The 25,514-nt window shown below is 37.5% G+C and overlaps 1 protein-coding gene across 3 annotated transcripts in view; it reads right to left on the bottom strand.

Moving 5' to 3' along the window:
- Positions 1-1,492: 1,492 nt before the first annotated feature.
- BBS9 (Bardet-Biedl syndrome 9) overlaps positions 1,493-25,514 on the bottom strand; it is a 279,729-nt gene continuing 255,707 nt past the window's right edge. For all 3 annotated transcript variants that reach the window (XR_016467632.1, XR_016467633.1, XM_090142279.1), the window contains one exon: positions 1,493-5,098. Coding sequence is in view for 1 of the 3 variants with exons in the window: in XM_090142279.1 (XP_089998405.1) it covers positions 5,058-5,098 (41 nt within the window). In the remaining 2 variants the exon portion in view is untranslated. The remainder of the gene's footprint in view (positions 5,099-25,514) is intronic.

The following is a 25,514-nucleotide window of genomic DNA, read 5'->3' as shown; positions in this document are numbered from 1 at the left end:
AAATATCTTATCAAACACTGTTATCATTTTCCTCAGGAGTCTTAATTGCTTTTGCCAAAAATAATTTCCAAAAGGAATATTTTTTTATGATGAACCTGCTAAAGTGGTACAAAAGTAGCAAACAAGTGAATAACACAATATGCTTATGCTAGATCAGGTGGAAAATACTCCCACTAGAGCTAACATCAATTTACACCCTGTAGCCTGAGGGTGTGGATCTATTCCAGGGCTGTGATTTTTTTTTTTTTTTTTCTGCTATTAAAAACACAATTTTGCTCAATCCTTTCATTTTAAGAATGAGGATGAATATTACAATTTTCAATGCAGCATGTTCTTTTGCAAGCATGCACGCCTCATGCACACATTGTAAATCTAAGCACACGACGGTGCGTGTGAAGAAAATATCAACCTACAGTGAGTACTTAAGAAAACAGTGATGTTTTGCTCTCTTTCCTGCTTTTGACAATATGAAACTCTTGGAAAACACCGCAGTGTTTTAAAATAACAAATATATTTGTTTAAATGTGCTGGGATGTTGCATTTTCTTTGTACTCCTTGGTACAACAGATATAAACTTATGGCATACAGGACGTTGTCAGATAATACCAGGTCAATATAAGTAACTAGGTTAGGCCTCCATTCTACAGTTAATTAAATCATTTGCTATGCATTCAGTGCTAATAAAACTGCTAGATGTCTCTGCTGTGATCAGCTGGTCTCTTGTACAAAGCACATTCCCCCCCAAGCTAGTTCCTTTTGTACAGAAAACTGCTAGTCATCATACAAAGAAGGAGGAAGACAGAATACTTGATACCGCTGACCACTGTAAGAATCTACAAAACAGGAGATGGATGAGGAGAGAGGAGCTTCAGGCTCTAAATAAAGCAGTGTTTTCTAGTCTTTATATGACTATCATTCTTGCGTTGAATTTGGTCTACTGGAGTACTAGAATAAATTCCCATAGAAGCAATGCATTCAATAGCACTTCTAATTGGGGTCACTTTTGCTGATTTGCAGAATGCTACACGGCTTGGCCTCCCACTTGCTTCATCGTGACCTGGGGGCATTCATTCACCTCTAGAGGATCATGGCTCGTATACAAACAAGAAACTATGCTAAGTTAAACATACACTGAGTTACAGAGGAAGAAGTAGGTCAGCTGCAAACAGCATATGAAGATATCACATAAATAGTGGAGGAATCCTGTGCTATGAGGCAGTGAATGAACAAAGCAGCATGATAGCAAAGGGTGACTACACACAAAGCCATGGAAAACTCCAGGTTAATTTAAAAACAAATAAACAAGAAAGAAGTTTGCTTTCAGAAGTATGCCATATATTCTGCAGTACCTTTGCAACGATTTATTGAAGTGTTTATAAACAAGATCCTGTGATAGGAAAGAAAGATACTTGTTAAGTATGGTGCATAACCTGTGTTTTTTTTTTTTGTGCTGAAAGGACTTGACATACAAACAGAATCTCTGCTCAGCAAATTTCTTTTTATGGTAGTGAACTATTCTTTATAAACAATACAACACTGAAACCTATCTCTTAACACTCTCTGCACAGTAAACATTGAAGAAAAGACAAGATACCATGAAAACAAAATTCAACCTCTTGCAAGGAAAGGAATAATGTTTTTCTGTGCTTAACAATAGTTGGACAGATGAATCAATCTGGGACTGGAAAACACAGTCCTGGACTGAACTCAGCATTGTGTTCAAAGCCCAAAAAAGCCCTCAGAGCCCAAACTTCCAGATTTTGGTCATCAGAGCAGTAATTGTTTTAATCTGTTTTTCTAAACTTCAACATCATGAAAATAAAATGAAAGAAAACTCTCTTATACAATAACATTCAGTAAACAACGACCACGAAACATTTACCTGCTTAACAAAAATAAAATGCATATATTTTAGGTTAGGACTTACTTTAGAAAATACATTTCAAAGCACTATAGCACAAATATAATAAAAAAGTTGCCAAGACCATCTGTTTAGTTTTCAAAATATTACAAAATTCACTTTAGATATAAGTATCCAAAATTGATATTAATAAAATGATCAATTAAAATTAATTTTTATCTTTGAGCCAACTAAAAATATAAATTTCTCCTTGAATAGCTAGATATTCAAACAGACTGCATATTTAAGCTCAGAAAATAACATTTTTATATGAGTAACCTTTTTTCGCAGAATAAAACGCTAGGTTTCTAGATATGACATTTATACTACAGACCCCACTTTACCTGAAAACATTGTAATCTTCTAATTAACCAAACAGTTGATTAGACATTTCTCTAAAATCCTGTTCAGAATTATTTGGTTGGTCAGCAGTGGTTTTTTTGGCCTCAGAAACACTGTCAATGCAAACTGAACATTTGGACCTCTAACCTTCCAGTGTTTCCTTACATTTTTTGGTTGGCCAACTCTCTAACTTTGAAGCTCCCAGCAAGCAGCCTGATTTTTATTTTTATTTTTTTCCCTCAACCATAAAGAATTTTCTTAAAAATTCAAACAACATTTGAAAACTGCTAAAAATTACAATATTTCCTCTTAGCCTGGTGTGTAAATGACTACATTTCAACTACTTCCTTGCTCTGAATTAGCTGGACTATTTGGCATTGGGGAAAACAAAGTGATTTTTACTCAAAACAACTGTATTTCTCTCCTAAATCTTGATGATACTACCACAATCCACAATTTAGCACAATATACAAAGAGGTCATACATTAGGACTAGTCAGTTCTACCTTTTTTTTTCTTTATTACCAGCATGTTTTCCCCTTTCCATAACGGTATTCTCATAGACCTCATTTTACAAAGCATCAAGCAGAAAAGACAAATAAGAGTGCTTCTGAGCCTTACATGTTAAAATGACCGAAAACAAGAGTGTATGAAATAACTGACCTGAGTGCCCATTTGTTTACCCTAATTACCTGACGAATCGAGGCAGCTCTGAGCATTGGGATCACATTCAACAATTATAATTATGACAGAGAAATATATTTCTCACAGCACTATATTTTCCAGCTAATATCATACACATCTAGCTCAGGATTCTTTGGTCCAGGATTCTACAGCATAATGGCACTTACATGGCATGGGTAAAATATAATAGACTGTAGAGGATTTTTCTAGATTACCTAGCAGCCACTCACAAAAGAAGATTTGAGATCTACAGTTAAAGTTTAATCCTAATAGCTACAGTAATTGATTAGTTCTCCATGGATTTTCTTTGGTCATTGAGGTGTGTACAGAAACTACAGGAGATTATTTTATTGGGTAATTTTCACAGCGCAGCAGGATACCCTTACAATGGTTTGGATACTGCCCTCTTGACAAAGACCATGGGGGAGGGATCAGAGCGAAGGAAATTCAAGCAGCAGAATCCCTGCATAACAAGTAGGGTGTAGGATTTTTCCTTCCTGGGAAAGAGGCAAGAATTCTGGCACCATGACTTCAGATATCTGAGGTCTCTTGGGGTAAAGACTTTTTTATTGTGAGGCCCTGATCACTTCAATTCTAGAGGTATCAGAAAGCTTACCCAGCGTCTTGTCCGCTTTGTTCCATGTAATAGCTAACATGTTGAAAAGGGCTCAGTGAAATGTGGTTTTACCATGCTTACTGAGCCAGAATAGGACCAAAGCATTAAGCAACAGATCCATAATTGTTGCAAACTGGTTTTGTTTTGAGGGTGGACACAAAGAAGTTGAAAGTAAATATGAAGGCCATGAAAGTTGCAGGCTTAACAGATCCTGAAAAATTTCTCCATTTAGTTCAAGTCTTGTACAGACCACAGCAACTATCACAACCCTTGCCAAAACAGCAGAAAAGTGAGTTGGAGGGACCTTTTCTATGGTTAGAACCAGAGTTAATGAAATCAACGGGAGAGTGGGAAGTGGACATGGCTCATGCCATTGCAGAAACTAAGCTGAGACCTACCATGCTTTCTGTGTAATCTAAAAAAACCCCACAGCTTCTAATTTTTTACGAACCAGCAACAGCCAAGAGAGAGTTTGCTCAGATGTCTGTCTTTACTCTCAACTCTGGTCTCACTTGTTTTCAGTTCCAAATATCTTCCTTTGATACCACACTCAGCTCACTCTCAGGAAGTCAGACATGAGTGTGACTCTTCCAAACCCTAGGCCAAGGTTTACAAGGGTGTTTGGCTTGTCTCCGTTGTTGGGTGTTGCATTTCAGGCACCTCATGTGGACCTGATTTTCAGAATGCGAGTGTTCTGCACTTCATAAAAACTGAAACCTCTAAGCCCCCTCCAACTGGATTCATTAAAATTAAGGCACTCAAAAACTGCCAGTTTTGAAAATCTAACCCTAACAGGCTGAATCACAAGAAAAGCAGGAATAACAGGTAACCATAGAAAGATCCATGTGTTGCTGTGCTCAGGGCATTTAAAGTGTAAACTTTATTCACGTAGTAGTGACATTGTTAATGGCAAAAGGGTTTGCCCTTTACGTCCAGTAACCATATTTTACTCTGTATCTCCTGAGAGCAGGAGTTTGTATAAGCAATGAGGGGGAGGGGGTAGGCCAAAAAAGAGTTGATGGATTACCAGTTTTTCTTCTTGTGGTGAATTCAGCCGTCTGGAATGGTGAATGTTAGTACAGGAGGAAAAGAGATAGTTATCTTTTGTCAGAGCTGTGATATAGCAAATGTTAATATAATCTCAAAGGGAGGTATAGTTCAGAATATCTTAAAAAACAGATAAAACATATCCTGAAACAAAGGTTGCTTTTAACTATATGTAAACAGTCTTTGATCAATCAGCAGAATCCTTAGGAAGGGCTGATGTATCACAAAACTTAACACAACATCCCTACCACAGTTGAGTAAGTGCATAAGCTTTGCTCACAGAAAAAATGCTAGCAGTTCTCAGGAAGATCCAACTGAAATTATTAGAAATGAACATTTTGGTATAAATTGTCACAGTCCTCTCCTTCTGAAGGCTGTAATTGATACAGAGTGAAAAGGATCGGTACTGCTGCACTATAAATGCATTTGATATCAGATAGAAATTCCTCCTGAGGGTCATCTTCATATTTCATGGCTTTTTGGCTTCCTCTGCTGCATCCTCAGACAAACCTATAAAGGAGAAAGAAGATGCTTAAAAATTCCGTGTACTTGGCAACTGCATACACTCTATTGCTGATCACTGGTTTGTAAAAGCTTTGGCTATAGCCAGAGGAAACAATTTATTAGAAGCAAAACAGGATAAGAATCCATAACTTGCAAATTCAAGAACTCACAAGCTTAGGAATATAAAAATTAAGGCAATGAGGGCAATTCCATATCAACTCCTTTATGTATGCAATGGATAATGCCATCTTTAACTTATAAAATTGTGGACTACCCCTAAATGTGAGGAAAAAATGGCAGAGAACAGCTAGGCATACAATCTGACACACGTGGTTCTCTACTTGATCTTTGCCTGCACCTTTTCACAGGTACAATTAGCAACACAAATTGAAAACAGTATAAAATTACTCTCTATAAACTTATTAAGAACAGGTTTTTTTTTAATATGAAACTAAGACTTTGGGAAATGGGAAAATAGCAAACCCCCTGTACAGAAGGTAACTTCTGGTTTAAACCAGGAAAGGATGAGTTTCTTGTTTTCAAGTATTTGTGCAAAGGTTAATTCATCTTGGATTGGATATTAATCTTGGCAACTATGAGCCTAAAAGAATCAGAAAAGTGGGCAGAAACCCACATAAAGTTGCTTGAAATGTCTACAGAGAAAAGGAACAGTGGATAATCTTGGAAATTTGTATATGCACATACTTCCATGACTTAATTAGAGTGATTATTTAACCCAGCAGTTTCTTACATGTCCACTATTACTTCAGGCTGAAAATTATTTAGCTTAAATCCGTTTATAATTAACATTAAGCAATTCAAAATAAATTGGTATTATATCTGAATGATACATGAATAATAATACAAATAACACACAGCTTTTAGCCCTCTCTACAGGAGACTTAAATCCCTACACATCCAATATGTCGGCAGCAGAATTAAATTTGATTTGATCAAGTCTTCTTATCACAGGCCATTGCACTGTCTATAGGCTTAAATGCCTTCTAATCATGTTCACACAGAATTTATCACAATCTACAGCATGTAAGAAAATAATAAGAAACTAAAGGCTGTTGTTTGCTGTCATTTAGATCCAAGCAAGTCCAGGTGAACAACATCTACATTTCTTTCTCTTATTTTAATTTTCAGTTTTTGGTTTGCTCTATCTATGTCCTTCAGTGCTTGGGGATTTCAGCATATGCATGAATGGTTTTCATAGCTGCTGGTAAGTTAAACAAATTTTACCTCAAGCCTTGAGATTGAAGCAAAGTGTCAGTGAGGCTAACAGAGCAGATCAAGGATAAAATTGCCAAGATACAAAAGACTAAAGCAGTAACATTTAAGCAACAGCTGGAAGTCCAAGCCCCCCAAGGGACTCAGAGGTCCCCCTTACTGAAGTTTGTTGGTTTTTTTTTTTTTTAAAGGACAATTCAAAACACCATGTTAAGAGCTGATACGGGTTTACAAAGGTCAACCCTCAAATGGCAGTTCCTTTGTTCCCAACTCTTATGAGACAGCACATGCTGGGATGCTGAAGGGAACAGCAGCAGGTCCCATGTTGTTCCATTAATGATCTAGAGGATGGAGGTTGGGAGCATGATAATGAGATGTGTGGAAGGTAGGAAACCCTGATGAGCTATAGCCACTTTGGAGAGGAGAAAGAATTACTGCTCTCGGACCTGAGAGATTAACAAGGCTCAGAGAAGATAAGATTCCATTTAAAATACATTATGGGACTAATCTTAAACACAGATGCTTGCTGAGGAAAACCCCACAGAAGTAGCACAGCAGAAAGAGCTTAGAAGATATGCATTCACAGCGAAATGGGCCACGTAGCTCAATACAATTCAGAACCACAGAAGCCACTGCAGAGCCCTCAGTTCCTGTTCCTGACTACGCAGCTTTGCTGAAATCACATCTGCAGCTATTTACAGCTCTCTGCACTACATAAAAATACACAGGAGAATGCCTTCCTTTCCCACTACAGTCAGGGAAGAGTTTGCAAACTGCTTTCTCCACGCTCTTAGAAAAGCTGGACACACACATAGTCAAGAAACAGCAAAAAGTGGTATGCTTATGTCAGCTGCTTGTCCCCAAAGGGAATGGCCAAAGATTTACCCAAGTGACCCAAAGGCACTGATCTGTGTGTTAGCATTGCCCACTGGGTTGCACGCCTCAAGACAAGTGACAGTATTACTACACAGTGCCCACAGTGTGTGCATAACTACATTTGAGGACTTTAGCTAGAGGACATTTGGAGATAAACAGGAAGAAAATAGTGGAGAGGCTTTGAAGAATGCCGAGAGAGAAGAAACCTTTGTGAAAAGGCTATAATTGCCTAATGTATCTTTACCTTAAAGATGCCGTAAGATTAAAAATTTAAACTCAATTCTAAAATTATAAAGCAAAAATAATTATTGGGGACATAAAATAGCACCCAGCATACCGCTTTCACAGACTGCTGCTTCCATGGACTTCTTGCAAATGATTCCTGTGTCTATTTCTGTAAATTGCTGTGCCAAAATGAGGAATGTGAATGGTTACTTTCAAGCCCAGGAAACACAGTGGATCAGCTAAACCTGATATATTAGCTGTAATCGTGGGCTGGCAAAACTGACACAATATAGCAGGAATTATTTCAACTTCACATAGCTTTGCCTGACTGCACTGTACACAACTACAGGTAACCTGGAATACTGCTGCATCAATCAAAGAACTCCTACATGAGTAAATTGTGGGAGAGGTGAACTGACAGATGAGGTATAGACTGCAGCAATTTTTATTGTGTAACTCTAAAATGGGAGGCAATATGAAAACACAGCTTGCAATCATGAGCCTTCCCACCTCTACCCTGTATTTTTCAATACGCAGCATTTATTAGTCAGCCAGGAGAACAACATAAATTTCACATTATTTTAACTGCCATATGCTATTTGTAGCATGACTAATATCAGAGAGGTTTCTCATCAGTTTATCCTGACAAGCTTAGGCAGAACTGAAGAAATACCTGATATAAAATTAAAAATTCTGTAGATGAATGCTCCTCTATCTTATTTCAACAGGAAAAAAAAAAAAAAGAAAAAAGTCTTTATCTTATCCTTTTACCTCCGTATTTCCCATTAGAAAAACCTAAGTATTTCATTTTAAAGATAATACAAAAATCCCAACAGAAGGCACGCTTAGACAAATGTATATTAAAGGGTTTATACCTCAACAGTTACAAACTGGGAAACAGTGCTTTTAGAAGTAACCATAATAAACTTTAACCCTTGTGCAGTAGGTAACCCCAAGAGCTTTTGGAGATAAGTTTTCAAAATTTAAAGCACGTGATTAAATTGATGTCCTGATTAATAACATGAGATTGCATGTATCTCAAGCTAAAAATAGAGTCTACCTTCATCCACTTAATAAAATCCTCAAATTATGTTGTGTATTTCTCAATCAGAGCCCATTAGCACCCCTGTGAAAGCCACTTCTATAAGCAAATACATGGAATATTTCAGTCATGCCAATTCACCCCTCAAAAAGCATGACTTAATGCATACCACATATAACTGAGTCACAGAAAGCTCATTTCTAGATCAAAACGTATTTTTGAGCATTGAAAACTGAAAAGCGAAAGATCAAAGAAAATCAGATATAGTTATCAAAACACCAAAGACAGAAGAAAAAAAAACAAAAACAAACATACTTCTTGGAATTAAAAAAATAAAATAAATTAAAAGGAGGGATGATATTTGAGCATGACAGAAGAAGGGAGCAGAAGGGAGGCAAAAGGATTGTTTTCTGTAGTCATAAATTGTTCATACTAAGCATTATGGTGTAAGGTTTAAAGATGTTTGGGTTAAACCATTAGGCAATGGAAGAAACTACCTAGGGAGGTTTATAAGTCAAGGATATGAGAGGTTTGTCAAGATAGGGTAGAAGAAACCCTAGTGGGGATTAGTGAAGAAGATACACAGCTTTCAACTGGCTGACCTAAGGGATCTTCTCCAATCCTATCATTTATGCTGCTATGATTCATCCTAAGGAGAACATTTTGGACTCTCATGAATTACTGGCCGAGTTTCTTGGATACTATTGTACATTAGTCTACTCTGAAGCATGCATACAACTAAGTCAAAGTTGGCTTTGAAGTATTTAATCTACGGTATTCAACACTTCCCAGTCTCTCTTTCATACAGTGACTCAGAAATAGGGCTGTTAAAACAAGAGAACAAAAAGTTATTTTGAGTTCAGATTAAGAGAAGGGAGGCACCACTTTCTTCAGCTCTTCCCACCAAAAAGAAAAGAGGGAAAAAACACCCCGTCTCATGGCCTGACGGGTAATTTTGCTATTTGTAGATCAGACATAAAACAGCCTTAGAAGAAAATACAGTTTTCAAGTAACTTCTTCATAAAATTTTGGATGCAAAACTAAATGTTCCAAATGACCAAAGTGAATAAGTGAATAGCTCTTTTTGCTTTTTTTTTTTTTTTTTTTTTTTGGTGTGTTAACAAAAGGAGACAGATTTTTCCTAGCACCTTCAAGTCATGTTTCCAGAAATCATAATTTTCTTCTTAGAACGCCATCTTCTCACTGCTAATAATTGTGAAAAACATTATAAACTGCCTGAGAAAGTATATACAGCTTCCTTTTTCTTAGCACATGATCTTTATTCTATGGACACGATCCAAAAGGTTTTTCAGAAAGTTTAAGAACGTAACAATATCTGGCTTATCCCAATTTAGCCTGGAGTGCAAAATGGATTAGTGTGAAACCACTGACTTTAATGCAGTGCTGAAGACTGATCATCATGATAGACAAGCTACAAACTTTCCTACAGTGTGTTTTTACATGAGAAATTGGACTTGATCAGTATTTGATACCACTTTTTGTGGAATAAGAAACTGAAAGCGAGCTCTACTGTTCCCTCTCAAGTCACCAGTGAGCCACTGATCACTGCATACATAATTTTGAAACGATCAGAATCTGAAAGGGAGTGATGGTAGACAAATGAGTGGGAAGCATGAACTGAGCCATTCATTAAAGAACTGGGTAAATGAAAGAAATTTGCTTTTCATTTAGCAAGTGTGCCTGAAAGCAAGGAGTCCATTCCATGAACTCTTCTTTGTCCTAAGGGGCTCTATACACCATAGGATGGATAATGTGAGACAAGAGTTTCCATCACTCTCTTCTCAATATGTCCTCTACTCACTGCAATACAACGTGTCCAATTTACACAAAGCTAGTATCAGCTCAGTTTCCAAAGTGCTGCAAAATAGCACGGTAGCCCTTGCCTTGAGTTTAACAGCGTTTATAAACCTTGCTAAAATGTTCTTTTGTCATTCTGACTTAATTCTGACATGTGATTGCAGTGTAACACGTAATAGCCGTGTAACACGAGGGAGATAACAAGCACCAAGGAGGCAACAAGTAACAACAGCGTCAACATTTAACAAATGCTTGTGGATTATGATGTTTTTAATTAACTTGTAAGCACCTCACAAAGTTCTGGAGCATTCGTGTTCCTTGGCTGTAATCCTCAATGGAGATTCTACAGACACGGGCATTATTGCCATTCAGGCTGAGTGTGAAAAGGGACACATTAGGGAAAATGACAGTAACTCGGTAACACCCTTTTATTTCTTTATTTTCTGAAGTATAGCAACTAAGTTGTCCTCTCATTAACTTTATCCTGATAATGAATAATCTGTGGTGTGCTTGTGTTGTTCAATATTGATACCTTAAACTTTCATTACGTCTTCTTTTGTGCACACATATATCCATACACATCTCTAAAACAAAGTTTTCTATCGAGAACCACATCACCCAAAAAGCATTAGAACTGCCAGCAGGAATAAACAAGTAGATTGAATTACTGCCCATCTGTTTTGGAAAAGGTAAAGAGGCATGCAGCAGGTCACAGATCTTAGGACTACTAAAGTACTCAAGCTGTAAATGGTAAAGAGTTCAGACTCCTATATTTATATAATGCTGTACGTTTCTGTACTTTCTTCACATCTTTCTGCTTTATATTTGGAGAATGCCCAAGACACATGAAATCTATCTACTGTAAAATTGCAAAACTTGAACACTGGGAAAACCAACCAAGAACATTACCAAAAATTCCTAAGGAACAAAATTCTTCTTCTAATAACCATGGTGATTTTTTTCTACTTATTTATTCATGTATATATGTATACTATCACATTTATATATATGTATATATATAAAACATTAAACTGGGAATAAGCATATTCTAAAAAAGGATCTAGCTTATGTTCATAGCTATCAACATGGAAAGAAGAACTAGAGGAATGGGATGATGGCCATTTTGAAGTAATGTAGAGCTTTCTAAGCAGCCCTCTAACAGCAGTATCCTAAACTCCATTCAGGAACAAGTAGGGGAAAAAAAATCATCCAAAGATTATTACAAAACAAACTGAATGTGCTTGCAGGGAGACAAATTGTGTAAAAAGCATTTTCTCTGTCATGAAATAAAGTAATTGGTCATTAGTGAGGGAAAGGCATTTTCAGTGAAGACTGAATTTTGACTGAAAGATGCCTATTTTCTCCAAACGCCTGGCTTATCACAATCAGCTATCAAATCTTTGGTATTTTTTCTAGGAAAACCTGTAAATTGTTTTAGAGAATTTATTGTTTTCATTTAAAGAGAATCACATTTACAATTCAGCCTGAACAGATTACTTCTTGCTGGGAAGTGAATCCCTAAAAATGAGTTTGTTCCTCAGTGGCCAAATCTCTGTTCTTTCTAATTAGCTACCAGCTTATGTCAGGGCAGTACACTAATCCAGTGAATTCTAAGGCAAAGAAAAAAACTAAGGCACAAGAAAAAACTGAAACTTAATTATGGCTACACAAATGTCAATGCTTAAATTTATTCTCCATTAGGTTTATATCTTACCATGCATGCCCTGCTACCAAAAATCCTACCACGTATTTTAGAAACGTTGTCTCTTTAATAATTTACTGTCAGAAAACAATATATACATTTGGGCTATGTACATTAAGGTTTGATGGATTAAACTATATTAAAACCAGAGTCTTTCTTAGCATAGATAGAATTCTTTGCTTTCTCCTGGGGAGAAGTAATGCCATAGTAGCTGGTCTTCTGCCTGCTTGATTCATTGTGCTGCTCTGTTGACTTCTCAGATAGATTGGACAGCTGACTATTAACAAATCCTTTTTTTTTTTTTCCCACACAAGTAATCACCATGACAGATAGGCAAAACACCAGGACTAAGTTAGCTCTAGGGCAAGATTTTCCACCATTTTCATATGAATGGCAGGGAATCTACCACCCAGCACCAGTCTGCAGTAACACCTAAAATCCTTCATGGGTATGAGACGTGAAAATTACAGATACATTCTACTCCTACAGGCTGGCCTCATCTCATAATTGACATCTGAAGACCTGCAATCTCACTGATAATATCATCATTCATCATCTAACTCTGTAACTTCAGCTAATATTAAGCAAACTTTGCAGCTGAGATATTTCACTTTGAAAGATGCAGATGTCGGTCATACAAGCCATATGTCAGATTCCTGCTGAATTTGTCAGATCAATTTGGCTGTAAAACTGTAAATTCTTTAAGCACTTTTTGTATTCCCAAAATCTTTCGGATTTTCATTTCACACTGAAGTGTCGTAAATAAACTCCCCCGATTTTCTTTCTTTCCTTCTTTCTTTTTTTTTTCTATAGTTAACAGATCCCAAACCTAGGCAAAATACTTCATTCCAGGAGAAAAAGAGAAAACGAAAGGAATCTTTGGAGGTTGTCACAAAATAACACATTTTCTAATGTTACGATTTAGTCAGTTTTTAAAAAAAAAACATTCACAGAGCTCTCCTCTTGTTCACACGTGCCTCTGTCTTAAGTCAAAGCAGTACAGTTATCCTTCATTTGCGATATAATCGCCATAATGAAGCTTTCAACAAATGTACAAGCAAAGCGTATCAGGCTTTGTCCAACATCAACTTCAGAAAAGTGTGGATTAAGACGTATTCTAGATTTATATGGGGAAAAAAAACCATCACAGCATCTTTTTTATGAATAACGAGTCTGATACAGGCAAGTGGTTAGGACCTACTACTTCTGTTTAGGACCTACTGTGCTTCTATTGCAAGCATAACTTCTATGGCCACAGAATAAGTTATGTAAACATGACTTTCTCCAGTAGAGATTTTCTTTATTGTCTCCAGAGAACAGTACATATAAGCCCATGGTTTCTCAGTACCAAAAAGATACAACAAAGTAGAATAAAATCCAAATAGAACAGCACAAGTAATTGTGTGATTCCACAGAAAACACAAAAGAGAAAATAGCTACAGGCAAAGTAACATTAGGAATTGTTTAGTGCAATGAAGAGATACCAAAGGGGATCAAGAAGATGGAAAGGAATCAAGGAAAGGAATATTCAGCTTGCTTTAATGCCACATATTCTTCCAAGAGAAGTGGTGGAAGCCATATGACTTATGACATTTGCAACTTAGACCGAGTACTGCAATGAAGACAACTCTCTGGCAGTGTCAAGGAGATGGTCAAGCTGATATAACAGGAGTTTTCCACTTCTAATTCCTACTATCATACAACAGATCTGAGGTGCTACAGATTCCTACGTGCTTTGTAATATTCAAAGAAACATTAGTTTTGCCTACCAGCAAGCATTCAGCATCTGAACACTCTTCAGTTCCTTTTAACAATGGAACATTACAGTGAGAATGATAAAATCATATTCAAGATTTCCACAGATTCTTCTGGAAATAACATACAACAGGATTTTATGCTTTGATGTCATTTTTCCTTTGGAGTCTTGTGGGAGAAAGGGTTCAGTAAAGAGGCAGTTTTGAAGGAAAATGTGGGGGGAAAAAAAAAAGAAAGAAATGAAAAACAAAGGAAAAATAATACTTTTGTGTAATACTTTCCAAACTTGAATTTCACACATTCCTTTTAAGCTACACTATATGAGAAAAATTCTCTACAAGTTTTTTTTCCACGTGCAATCTTTTAATAAGTCTCAGTATTGGCTTAAAAGCAAAAGAACAAAATAAAAAAGACTGTATTCAAATAACAGAGAAATTCTTGTCTAACTGGACACTTGCTTGTTTTTCTGAAATCTTACCTTTGCAAATGCAAAGGATGATTTTTGGGGAGTAGAGGTGTAATGAGACAGCAGTATTCTGGTAAGTGTTCTTAATTGCCTTAACAGCTTTCTATACTAAAATATCTTTATTTCTACTACTTTTCCACTGATATCAGTCTTGTCTCATACAGATGGAAACTATGCCCCTGGAAATGTCTAGCTCCTATTACCAAGTTATCTTCATAATAGTAGCTAGAATGGCAATTTCAGTACTCACAACAAAGGTAACTCAAATTTGACGATCCTATTAAGGCCCAAATCTGGACATTCCTGAACAACAACAAGAAGTTTCTGAGCCCTCCATGCTCACACCAGAATTGGCAGAACCAGAGAGAGGGTAGCACTTTGCAGGCCTGAGCCTTTTCGCACCTCCAGAAGGACTGCTGGAAGCCAACATGCCTCCAACTAAGGTCTGAAATGATGAAAGTAACAGTTTTAAATGTATGGATTTTCTCATGCACTCAGGAAGCAATAAAAACTAAGTATAGTCAGAGTGCAGGAGAGTAATATAGCTTTCATCATTTTCTGTGACTTCAGGGAAAACAAGCTGAACTTTTATAGACAGGCAATTCAGTATTGCAAATGTTCAGAAAACTGCAGTGGGATTTCCACAGTAAAGTTATATTCAAATTACTGTTCTCTGCAAGCACAATGCTGAAAATAAGAAATTTGGCTTCATGTAAATCAGTTGGTCTCCTGCAACACAACTAACTGCCTTAGACACAGGCTTCTCCTTGAACTGAACTCTAGCGATGCTAGGAAAGAGCAAGCAATTTTATTCCGGTGGTAATATAAAGTTAAAATTATCTACATATTATCAATGAGGTGGAGTGGCTGAACCAAACTACAGATGCAAAGAGAGATACTTTGAGAAGAGGAGAGGAGCTGAACGATTTCCAGAAAATACACTCATATATAGTGAGAAAGGAATCCTTTGTTGTGCAGTGTTTCAATTCGTCAATCACATCGCAGTTCTTTCCAACTTCGGAAGGAGTTTAGATTATCCTGAGTTGGAAGGGACCCACAAGGATCACTGAGTCCAGCTCTAATTTAGATCAGCAGCTTAAAATGTTTAGAAATGAAATGTCAAATTCCAACACAGTTGAAGTGTAATGCCACAGAAAGTTATTTTTAATAGTATTTAAGATCAGATACTGCAAACACTGCAGTTGTGTAAAATTTCACTAAACTTAAGGAGTCCTCAAACGTGTGCACAGAAGTGGAGCCTAATTTTCACAGTAAGTTTTTAAGCTGTTGGTTGATTTCCTATTTTATTTTGATATGGGCAGCATAATGTTACCAATTATTACCAATTAATGCCCCTGGAAAAGATCTCTTTTGAAGTCTGAAAGCCAGGTTTTCTAGACTCAGCAGTTATAGCAGAGAAAGAGCCACCTTTGGGGCTGCTTTACCTTTAGTCTTCTCATTCACCTGAGACAACCGAAAGACAGTTCAGTCATGCTTGAAGGTAACATGCCTGTCAGTGGAATCTCAACAGTCTTCTCAACGGTGTTCTTCCATACCTGATACAGATAAGGCTCACAAATCTATGGTTGAAGACAGCACCTAGACCACTGTTATTTGTTCTTATTTACATCAGCAATATTGTATGCCTCCCCAAGAAGGTAAAGATTCACATTTTCACAAGCCACCTTCAAGTCAGTGAAACACTTCCTCAACAACATAAATCTATTCCTACATAGCAGCTCATTGGCCAGAGTTGTCAGACTCATGTTTACTCACTGGGAGAGCAGTCAATCACTTTTATGCACAATACTGAATCAGCTGCAATTCCAGTTCAGAAAGCAGACTCCAATCATCGAAGCATATCATCAACTGAGATGAGCAGAATTAAACATATCAGTAGTGAGTTGAAAATAATGACATTAGCTGGGTGTATGCCTAAGCACTTTCCCAACAAAGAATCCAAGCACAGCCTTAAACGCTCTCCTAAATAATGCTTTGTGTATCATTCTTTCCTCTGTCCCTTCTGAAAAGAACCTAGTGACATCACCCAAGGAAATACCTAATCACACATTACATTTAATTTGATATGAATTTGCTTAACTTTTACTTCCTTAAGAAACAGATGCTTTTTTGTCTCCAAAGTGTTCTCAAAGGAGTCTTTGCTTCTACACATGGTATTTCTGATCTCTCACCACGGGAGAGCTTTACATCAAAGTTCACACAGAGCTACAAAAGCCTTACTGGAGACTCTCAAGGTGACAGTCTGGGGGGGGAAAAGTTAAGGAGTTATTGAGACAGATTCTCTTGCAGAAAAATTGAAATTGAAATACAGTAGAAGAAGATTTATCAAAATGTGCGCAGAGGCAGTTCCACATTGTCTGCTGCTATGGTCTTGCAACATGTTGTGTGCAATTGCTTCTCTTCCAGTGTGTTTGCACTTGTTGCTCTTCTTTCTGTAATGAGGGATTTTTTTGGAAGAATGGGAATTTATATCACATGTAAGATGCTCTGAGAAGAGCTGTGAGTTAAATTACAGACCACTCTTGCCTTTTAACCCTTACTTGCAATGCTGTGTAACAGTTTTCCAATTTGTCATCCGTGAAGTCATGGTCTGCAGCCCGTGAAACAACATTAAACAGGAAAATAAACATAAATCTTGCAGTTCTTTCAGCTAGAAGTGCAAAGATATAATCATCTGCAAGCAATGGGCCAGTAGAAATCTGTGATTGTGAAAGTGTGAGAGCCACTCGTTCAATTCTGCATGAAAAGATCAAATCATGGCTTTAGAAGTATTAAATGAAGGACAAGAAAACATGAAAGCATATGAACAGCAAAACCAATGTGTCACAAAGTCTCGGATACACTGCTTAGGGGAGCGTCTACTCTTCTCTCACAAGTAGGACATGGGCACTTTTGAAATAGATCAAAGTGTTAGCAACACTTAATGCGTTGCAGCAGGACTACCAAGAAGCTTGGAAAACAAAGTCCCTTTCAGCATGGCAGAACTGTTTACCAGCTCACACACAACCTGGCCAGATCTTCTTCAACCACAGAGGAGAATTCAAATTCTGCTGCAAAAAATACCATTTGCCTGAAGAATTCCATACGTGCAACCAGACCGAGTCCTCATGCAGTAGCTTGGAAAATGATGTCTACTCACTTCTAACTAACTAACTAATTACAGATTTAAAAAAGAATGAGTGACTCTCCTATCTACCACACGTCATGAATGAGATTACAGACGAAACGACAGAACGCTTGTAAAACAAAACTGGACCACACCAAGATACCTGTCTTCTGAGATGCTGCAACACCACCTTCCATGGAAGCCAAGACTTTTTGAACGACTTCCTAGAAATACTTTTAATCCTTCTTTACTTTCCTAATTGCAAAACCAAAATGTTCTCCACCTTTATTCACTCTCTTAAAACTGATCTACAGATCTCTTTATCCCAGATGTAATGGCACCTTCATGTGACAGTACCCAAACCCAGTGCTTTTCAAGTCTCATTTATTTATCCAGGCACTTTCACAAGAGACAGAGTAAAGAGAAGGAGGATAATAAAGTCTAACTAAAGGTTTGAATAAATCACTGATTCGTGTGAGGTCCTTCTGTGCCCTTTTGACATACTGAGCTCTAACACTGCAATCCATTAGGAGATTTTATAAATTTGAATAAATAATTTCAATTAATAAGCTGAAGAAAATAACACAGGGCTTTTGTATATCTTCCTTAAAGGCATGTGCACATCTCTCCACAACTTTCTTCTTTCTCAATCCATGTGTGTTCAAACAGTGACAGGTACTGGCAATGGCCTCAGGGTGGGAGCAAAAAGTGACCTGCAAGACTCAGAGGGATCATGAGTCAATTGAAGTCATAAGTCAGCAGCAGGCTGTAGCTGATTGCCTCTGCCTCACCAGTAGGTGTTACTTCAGCCATTAATGCAAATTGCTGTACAGCAATGCTGCAGGCTTGTACGTGCCTGCCAAGGTACATAAAAAATATCCAAACCCAACTGAAATCTGCCAGATTCTGGAAATATCATGTAACACCCTGCTTTGCATCTGTAACAGCATCCAAAGAAACGTTTGGGAGCTCTGACCATGGTCACACCCGTCCCTGCGTCTGCAACAGAGCCTGAAGGCTTTTCATTGATGGCCATTCCACTTAATCGTTCAAAGCAATGCTTGGCTATTTGATTGCTGCTATTTAACACGGTAATAGCAATAACCCAGACTATACTTAAGCCTTTCACAATACTTCCAAAACTGTTTATTAGCATTGGCTTCTGCCTTAGGAGTTATTTTCAACACCCTTAATACTTAAGTTCCTCCTCTGGCACATCTAAACCAGCCAAGACCATATGAAAAGAAAACCTTATTTTTTTTGTTTGACTGAGTATTTGATAACTGCACTTAATTCACGCTTTATTTCTTTAACCTCAGATCAGGCTAAAGCTATCTAAAATGCCCAGTCAGTGTAGTGTAACTTCAGTTCCAAGACAGAGCTGCACGCTGAACACAGATTTTGTGAGTTGAAATTTAACAGCTCCTCTACAAACCCTGTGTTAGTTTCAAAGCCATCGAAATCAGGTTGCCGTGCTCAGCGTTTCTGAGCTGAGTATCAGCCATATCAGACTGAGGATTTATGGTTATGTCCTCACTAAATCTTATCTCTGAGCTAGTACTTTCCAATTGGTGAACGAGCCCCGTTCTGTAAATATCTTTAGAATGGAAAGCTCATCATTGACAATCTATCTGATCGTGTATTTTCAATGAAAATAATACTTTCCATGGACTGGAATGACCTGTTAACATGTGAATTTGATCCCTCATCGTATCATTAGAACTTAGAAAAACTGAATTCATAACTTATTTAAGACTTCTCACACCCAAAAGTCAACATTTTCCAAGCAGTCATTAACATTAGACAGAGAAAAAAAAACAAAACAAGAACATCCACACTTCCACTTAAAAGTAGGTTTTGGTCAATAGCAAAAACACAAGAGTAATATACAACATAACAAAGGATTTTAAAGTCATAAAGTCACAGAATATCCTCAGCTGGAAGGGACCCATGAGGATCAACCTAAGCATCTCCTCATGTATCTAAAAGTGCTGTCCAAACTCTTCTTGCACATTAACACACTTGGGGTCCTGACCACTCTGTCTACTGAGGACAAAATATCTCACTTTTTTTTTTTTTTCCTGAAAAAAAGTTATATTTAAGACACCAGAAGACTGCAAGCTATAGTATTTTTATTAATGTTTTTTATAAAAGTACCCAACTTCTGTCTACACAATTAATGCAGGTGAAAGGCAGAAGTATGCAGCCTTTCAACTATACATAATGTGAAAGAACAGAATTTCTCTAGGAGAGTTTTTTACTGCAAAGCCAACGCTTATAAAAGCAGCGCAATTGGAAGCAGGTGGGAAGCAGTGCAAGGGCTTCTCATCATTCTGAGCATATAGTTCAGCTCACTAACAAACAGAAAGGCCTCTATGCTCATTCAGTTTTGTACTTCTCTTAAACCAAGGCCACTCAATTGCATCAAAAAACGTGTTGTACAATTTGGATAAAAGTGAGAACACTAAGCTCATTTTCTTAGTGAACTGTGCTCTACTTGCATTATTTCTACTTGACAAGTAGACGTTATCTATAAGAAAAGAGAATTAAAAACTTTCTGAAATCAGCAGTTTCTAATTTCTTATATTCTTGGTGGAATCTCAGAGGATGCTGTACTTGAAATTAAAACTCAAGATGTAAATATGCCCACATGATAGCACATAATTAGACAATCATGTACATACGTACGTGTATTCACTCTGCCAAATTCTGCACTGTCGCTATTATTTATATTTGATCTGATAGCTGGAAGACACTCCTTAGACCATTTTCTTTAACACTGTAAACAGTAGATAGCATCATCCTTTATATTCATTAAAGATTAACAAGTCTGTAACAAAACTTTTACCACATTCATTTTTTACTAATTTAAAAGTAAGAAGGAGATAAAAGGGCAACTTGCATCTCATCATGTTGAACTGTAGCAGAGAGAAAGAAAACCAAAGACAAAGCAAGAGTTTACAAGGTAAATCTACTGACAGTTGAACTTGTTCAGATAAAATAAAAACTATAAATCAACTTGAAACAGTCTGAAGTATTAAATGATGAGTTAATTTTCTGGCACCTTTCATTCCTTCGTTCTCACAGTATCTATTTTCTCAATCATTTTTAAAATTTGGCTCCTGGCTGCTATTAAACAATAAAATGCAGAGTGAGAGTACAAACAGCTTTCTTTTGAAACTGTGTTTGCCAAGGAGTGGAACTGTCACCTATGTCTGCAGAAGCACTTCTTTTCAGGTCCTTATATAACTCTGAAGGATAGAGAGGCTGCAATGTAATGAAAATTTTTTGGTCTGTGATTACAATTCACTTATGAAAGCTGAATGATTGCTTTATGGAAAAGATTTGATTTTATCACACGTTTTCATTCCCAGCTATATCAAAATGCAGAAAATAATATTTTAAAAAATGAGCCTTTTGAGGAAGTTTCATATTGGCAATGTCTCTGTAAAACGAATCGTGGTTATGAGGAACAACAGAAAGAATGGTCAGGTTTCCTATGCGTTTCCTTCAGAGATTTGCATGCTTCCTCTCCCACAGTTTGTCCAACTAAATCCACGTATGTGCCCTCATCTCACCTCACAGTACCCTTTGCTGCCCTTCAAGTCAACTGATTTCCCCTTGAGCAAGATCCACAAATTAGGCTGGTTTTGAGGTAAGGCTGTGCTTACACAAGACCACATCAAATAGAACAGATAACTATTACATTCGTGTTTCAACTTTTCCCCTAGAAATCTGAACTTTTCCTTAACAATCACTTGACGATTTCCATGAAATTTGTATGAAATTATTTTTTGAGATATGTCTCTCTCTTCTAAATGCATCAGAAATTGGTCATGGGGGTTCAATAAGGGCATGGAGAGAAGAACAAAATGCGAATACTGTGATGATTCAAGGTTTCAAAGAAGGTTAAAAAATGAAAATGTTTCTTAGATATGAAGTGATCGGATACATTGAAGTTATAATTTTAGGAGAATTCTGTTCAGAAAATCCAAGTACCCCATTTAAATATGTTCAATTTTGTGTCAGATAACAATATGTGCATATTCTGCTTGGCCTCCTGCTAAACAGAGTAGCTTCCAATGAGTAATTGTTGAGAATCAACATCCTCAGAATCAAAGGCTCACACCCTGACACTGAGTTATATACTCAGCTTGGAGAAACATCCATAACCAAGCATTGTTATTGTAGAGGTTTGAATTAAATTTGAATAGAACAGCAGCCATGGCTTGCATCACTCATTTATTTTATTAAATGCCATGCGTTGAAAAGCCAATGTAATTTTTAAAATCCTGCAAGAGAGCTGGAACCCTGCTAGGCCTCTCTGCGGACCGAGGGAAGGTTGATGTGAAACTGGCAGAAGGTGAATTCTGTGGGCCTCTGCCGAGCTGCAATGCTGGCTTAAGTCTTTGAGGCAGCATTACATTAGGCTGTATTTGGCTATCTCCTCTATTCCTTCACTTGAAGCAAAGCTTGAGAGGTTTTTCTCCACACCTTTGCTTGAGGAAATTCTCATCAGCTGCAACCTGGAGTTGCTACTTCAAGATTTCAGTTGGAACAGCAAGAATAATCTTGCCCAGTGGACAATACTTTCACTGACAGGAGAGAACAAGCAAAGAGCCAGCATTTTGAGGTGACAAGAAGAGACTGAATAATGGAAAGAACAGGAATCCACAGAGTGAACGCTTTACAGTAAAGGTGTGTAACAACAGGTGCTCATTTTCAAGATGAAATTATCAGGAGGAGATTTTTTTTAAATATATAGTTCTGGATGAAGTATTGATCGGGAAACCTCATCTTCAGAAGCACAGAAGAGGGAGATTCTGTCAGCCACCACACAACCTTGGATTGCACCGCCACAGCAAGGCTTTGATGGAGCAGCAGGGAAGGAAGGCACAGTTAAGCATCTGGCACAGGCACACTAAACAGAGAGCACTTCTGTGGTGGGGAAACTCTCTGACGGGGATGTACAGCATGCAGAAAACACTGTTGGAGCTAAACTGTGCACAGTTCCACTATTTTAAAGGAATACTGGGTGTTACTAAGCAGCCTTTACAGTGCTATACCTTAATGGGGCACACCAGTTAAGAAAACACAGTATGGCAACATTAAAACATATGCCAGCAATCTTCTGCTGCTCATAGATTTGAGAGAGAATGGAAGGGCTTAGACTGTGATGATCTCAATACAACCATCTAGTCAGATGTCTGGAATAAAAGAGAATATAGAATTTCACCCAGTAATTTACTCAACAAGTCCTTAACTTCAAGTTGAGCTTTTGGATGTAAAAACATAAAGAGAAGAATGGAACACATCTCTAAGGAAGTTATACCTCTCCGCTCAAAATTTGCCCTTCCAATTTTTTTCCCAGCTGTATACGTGTGCAATACACTGGTTTGAAAATCATTATCTGCTTTTGTTCATCTCTAAATCAAACAAAACAAAAGAGGAAGTAAAAAGTAGCTGTAATATGCACATTACAGATCACTTATCTCATGTCTAGTGTCATACAAAGTATAAGATAACGATCTTGAATCCAACGCACATTGTCTACTGAAATTGTCACTGCTTTGAAAGTGAGTTCAATTTGTCAGTACTTAGAAGGATTAAATCTTGGTAAAGTACATATCTGAGCATACTATAGCCAGCACAGATACTTTTCCCATTTGTCAGAGAGGGCTTATGGAACTAAGGAGACAAAAACGCACATTTAGTTCCAGCAGATTTTTCTCTAAAGGACACATAATAGTCTGGTTGACTTCTCTCTCTCTCTTTTTTTTTTTTTTTTGAATATGTTTGAAAGCCATATCACTCTCTTTGTGCAAAAAAACTTTGCTTTAATAAGTCGTTCTACTGCCAGATCATTTTCATTACAAAATAACAGTACATTCAAATTTGTTTCTCTGGATGGAATAGGAACTCAGTCACGTGCTATGTGTCAGTCACTGGAAGAACACAACAGAGATGCTAAGGGTCCTGGAGAAGTGAATCTGAATTTTATAAGCTATAAATTTGTACTCTGCACATTGGAATTTTATACTGGAAAGGTCCCTACTGATTAAGATGGGTGTTTTCTGCAATAGAAAGCACTGGCAAACATTTCCCCAGAAACCTTCAGCTTTACTGTCATAACACAGTAACAAGGGTGGAATAAGCTTCTCTCTCAAGAAATTCTCAGCTCAGAAAGGCATTCTGTGGGAAGATGAAGATAAAACTGGGCATTTCTGCGGTGTCCTAAAAACACCCTTTCAGCCCACGCGGTAGGAAAACAGGCAGTATGGAAATGTAGCTGCACAAAGTTGCTGTGGTGTAAGAGGGAAAGGGAAGAGCACTGTTTAATGCTGTTTCTGAAATACGGGAGCATCTCTGCCACCTTTGATGGAGGGCACCCACATAAGACAGTAGCTGGTGATGACATCTTCAGCCAGATTTGTGGGACTCTGATTGACCTGAGGCAGCAGAATCCATGGTGTAAACATAAAATTTCAGAAAAAATATAACATTCATCAACAAACTAACAACAATTCCAGGAGCACATTTTTATCCATTTCTATGTCATCTTTTACCAAAGATTCTAGCCCTAAGGCCATTCCTGTCAGCTGCTATGCAGAAAGTAACATTACTAAAGACAGAGGCTTCACAATTTAGAAATACAGACACTGGGACCAGGTCCCTCGATCTGGTCATCCAGCTGAGAAACAACAGGCTACTGTTGCTTTGTTTCTAACCACTTCCTGACTGTAGTTGAGCTATTTAGCCTTTCACCACCTGGTTTGTATTTGATTTGCAAAAAATAAAAATAAACAATCTCCCACAAGTAACAGCGAGAATATTGCACAGTATGCAGTTTGTGACCAAAAAGACTAGGGGCTGAGGCAATATAATCTCTGGTACCTAAGCCACAGGTCAGGTTGGTTGCCAGTTAAGCCCGTATTTCTGGTTTGAAGCATCCGTTGAACTCTTTCAAACAATAAGAAAGATTTGTTGCATCACTGAAATAGAAAACCAAATTTAAGGATGGCTGTGTAAATAAAGAGGAAATTCATTCAAAACCAGTGACCCAGAGGCCAGTTATTTATGGAATATAAAGAAAATTAACCTGGGCAGAGGTCTCATAGTTTGAATCTAGAATTCCACTGCTTTCCTTCAATATGAATATAAACACGAGAATAAAAATAGCCCTGAAATACAAAATTTAAAGGACTAACAGATTTTTTTTTCAGATGTAACTCATGTTCTATTTTATCGTCAACTTAAAAAGAAAATTGCTGAAATAAAAAACTGTGGTTCCTATTTTCTTCCTTGTAAATAATATTGCATATTTTACTGCTCATAACAGCGCATCCTATTGTAAAATTGTAAATATTTTGTAATTTTAAAATATGATTTTGTAAATAGCCAGTTCCATCCATTGCAACATTTTATGGATAACTTAGTCATTATAATTTTAATTTATTTACTCTTCATTAACTCTGAGATTAGTTCTTCCTACACAAAGCTTCAAACTTGGAGTAGAATCTATTTGAATCTACTTTCCACAACATTCTATGGGAAGGCATTCTACAATTTGTAAGTCACCTGGAAGGGTACCCTCTTCATTTTATTTTTATGCCTGCTGCCTGATACTTCAGTCAGTAGCTCTAGTCTTAGTATTTTGGAAATCACTGAACAATCCTTCCTGATCTCCTTCAGACCAGTCAAGATTTTCTGCCCCTATCACATCACATCATGCCTCATTCATCTCTCTGCTACTGCAAAGATCTGGTCTTCAGCTTAAACTTTGTCCTTTATTTTTATTTTGTTACCCACATGGACCACAAACAACATCTCCTAGCTTCATTTTCTAATAGACTTTATGTGTTCTCCAGACTATTACGTCTGCAAACTACTCTCCTACCTGAGGTAAAAATTTTTTCTTCTTTGGAATTTTTGTCCTTTCACCCAGAGGGTGGTGAGGCACTGGAACAGGTTGCCCAAGGAGGCTGTGGATGCCCCATCCCTGCAGGCATTCAAGGCCAGGCTGGATGTGGCTCTGGGCAGCCTGGTCTGCTGGTTGGTGACCCTGCACACAGCAGGGGGTTGGAACTGGATGAGCATTGTGCTCCTTTTCAACCCAGGCCATTCTATGATTCTATGATTCTATGATTTGGTTGAGTGGTCACTGCTGGAGAAAACTAG

The sequence above is a fragment of the Phasianus colchicus genome, chromosome 6 (genome assembly GCF_987193195.1).
Source record: "Phasianus colchicus chromosome 6, bPhaCol1.hap1.1, whole genome shotgun sequence".
In the NCBI taxonomy this organism is placed as follows: domain Eukaryota; kingdom Metazoa; phylum Chordata; class Aves; order Galliformes; family Phasianidae; genus Phasianus; species Phasianus colchicus.
This window is presented reverse-complemented; position numbering and strand designations above follow the sequence as displayed.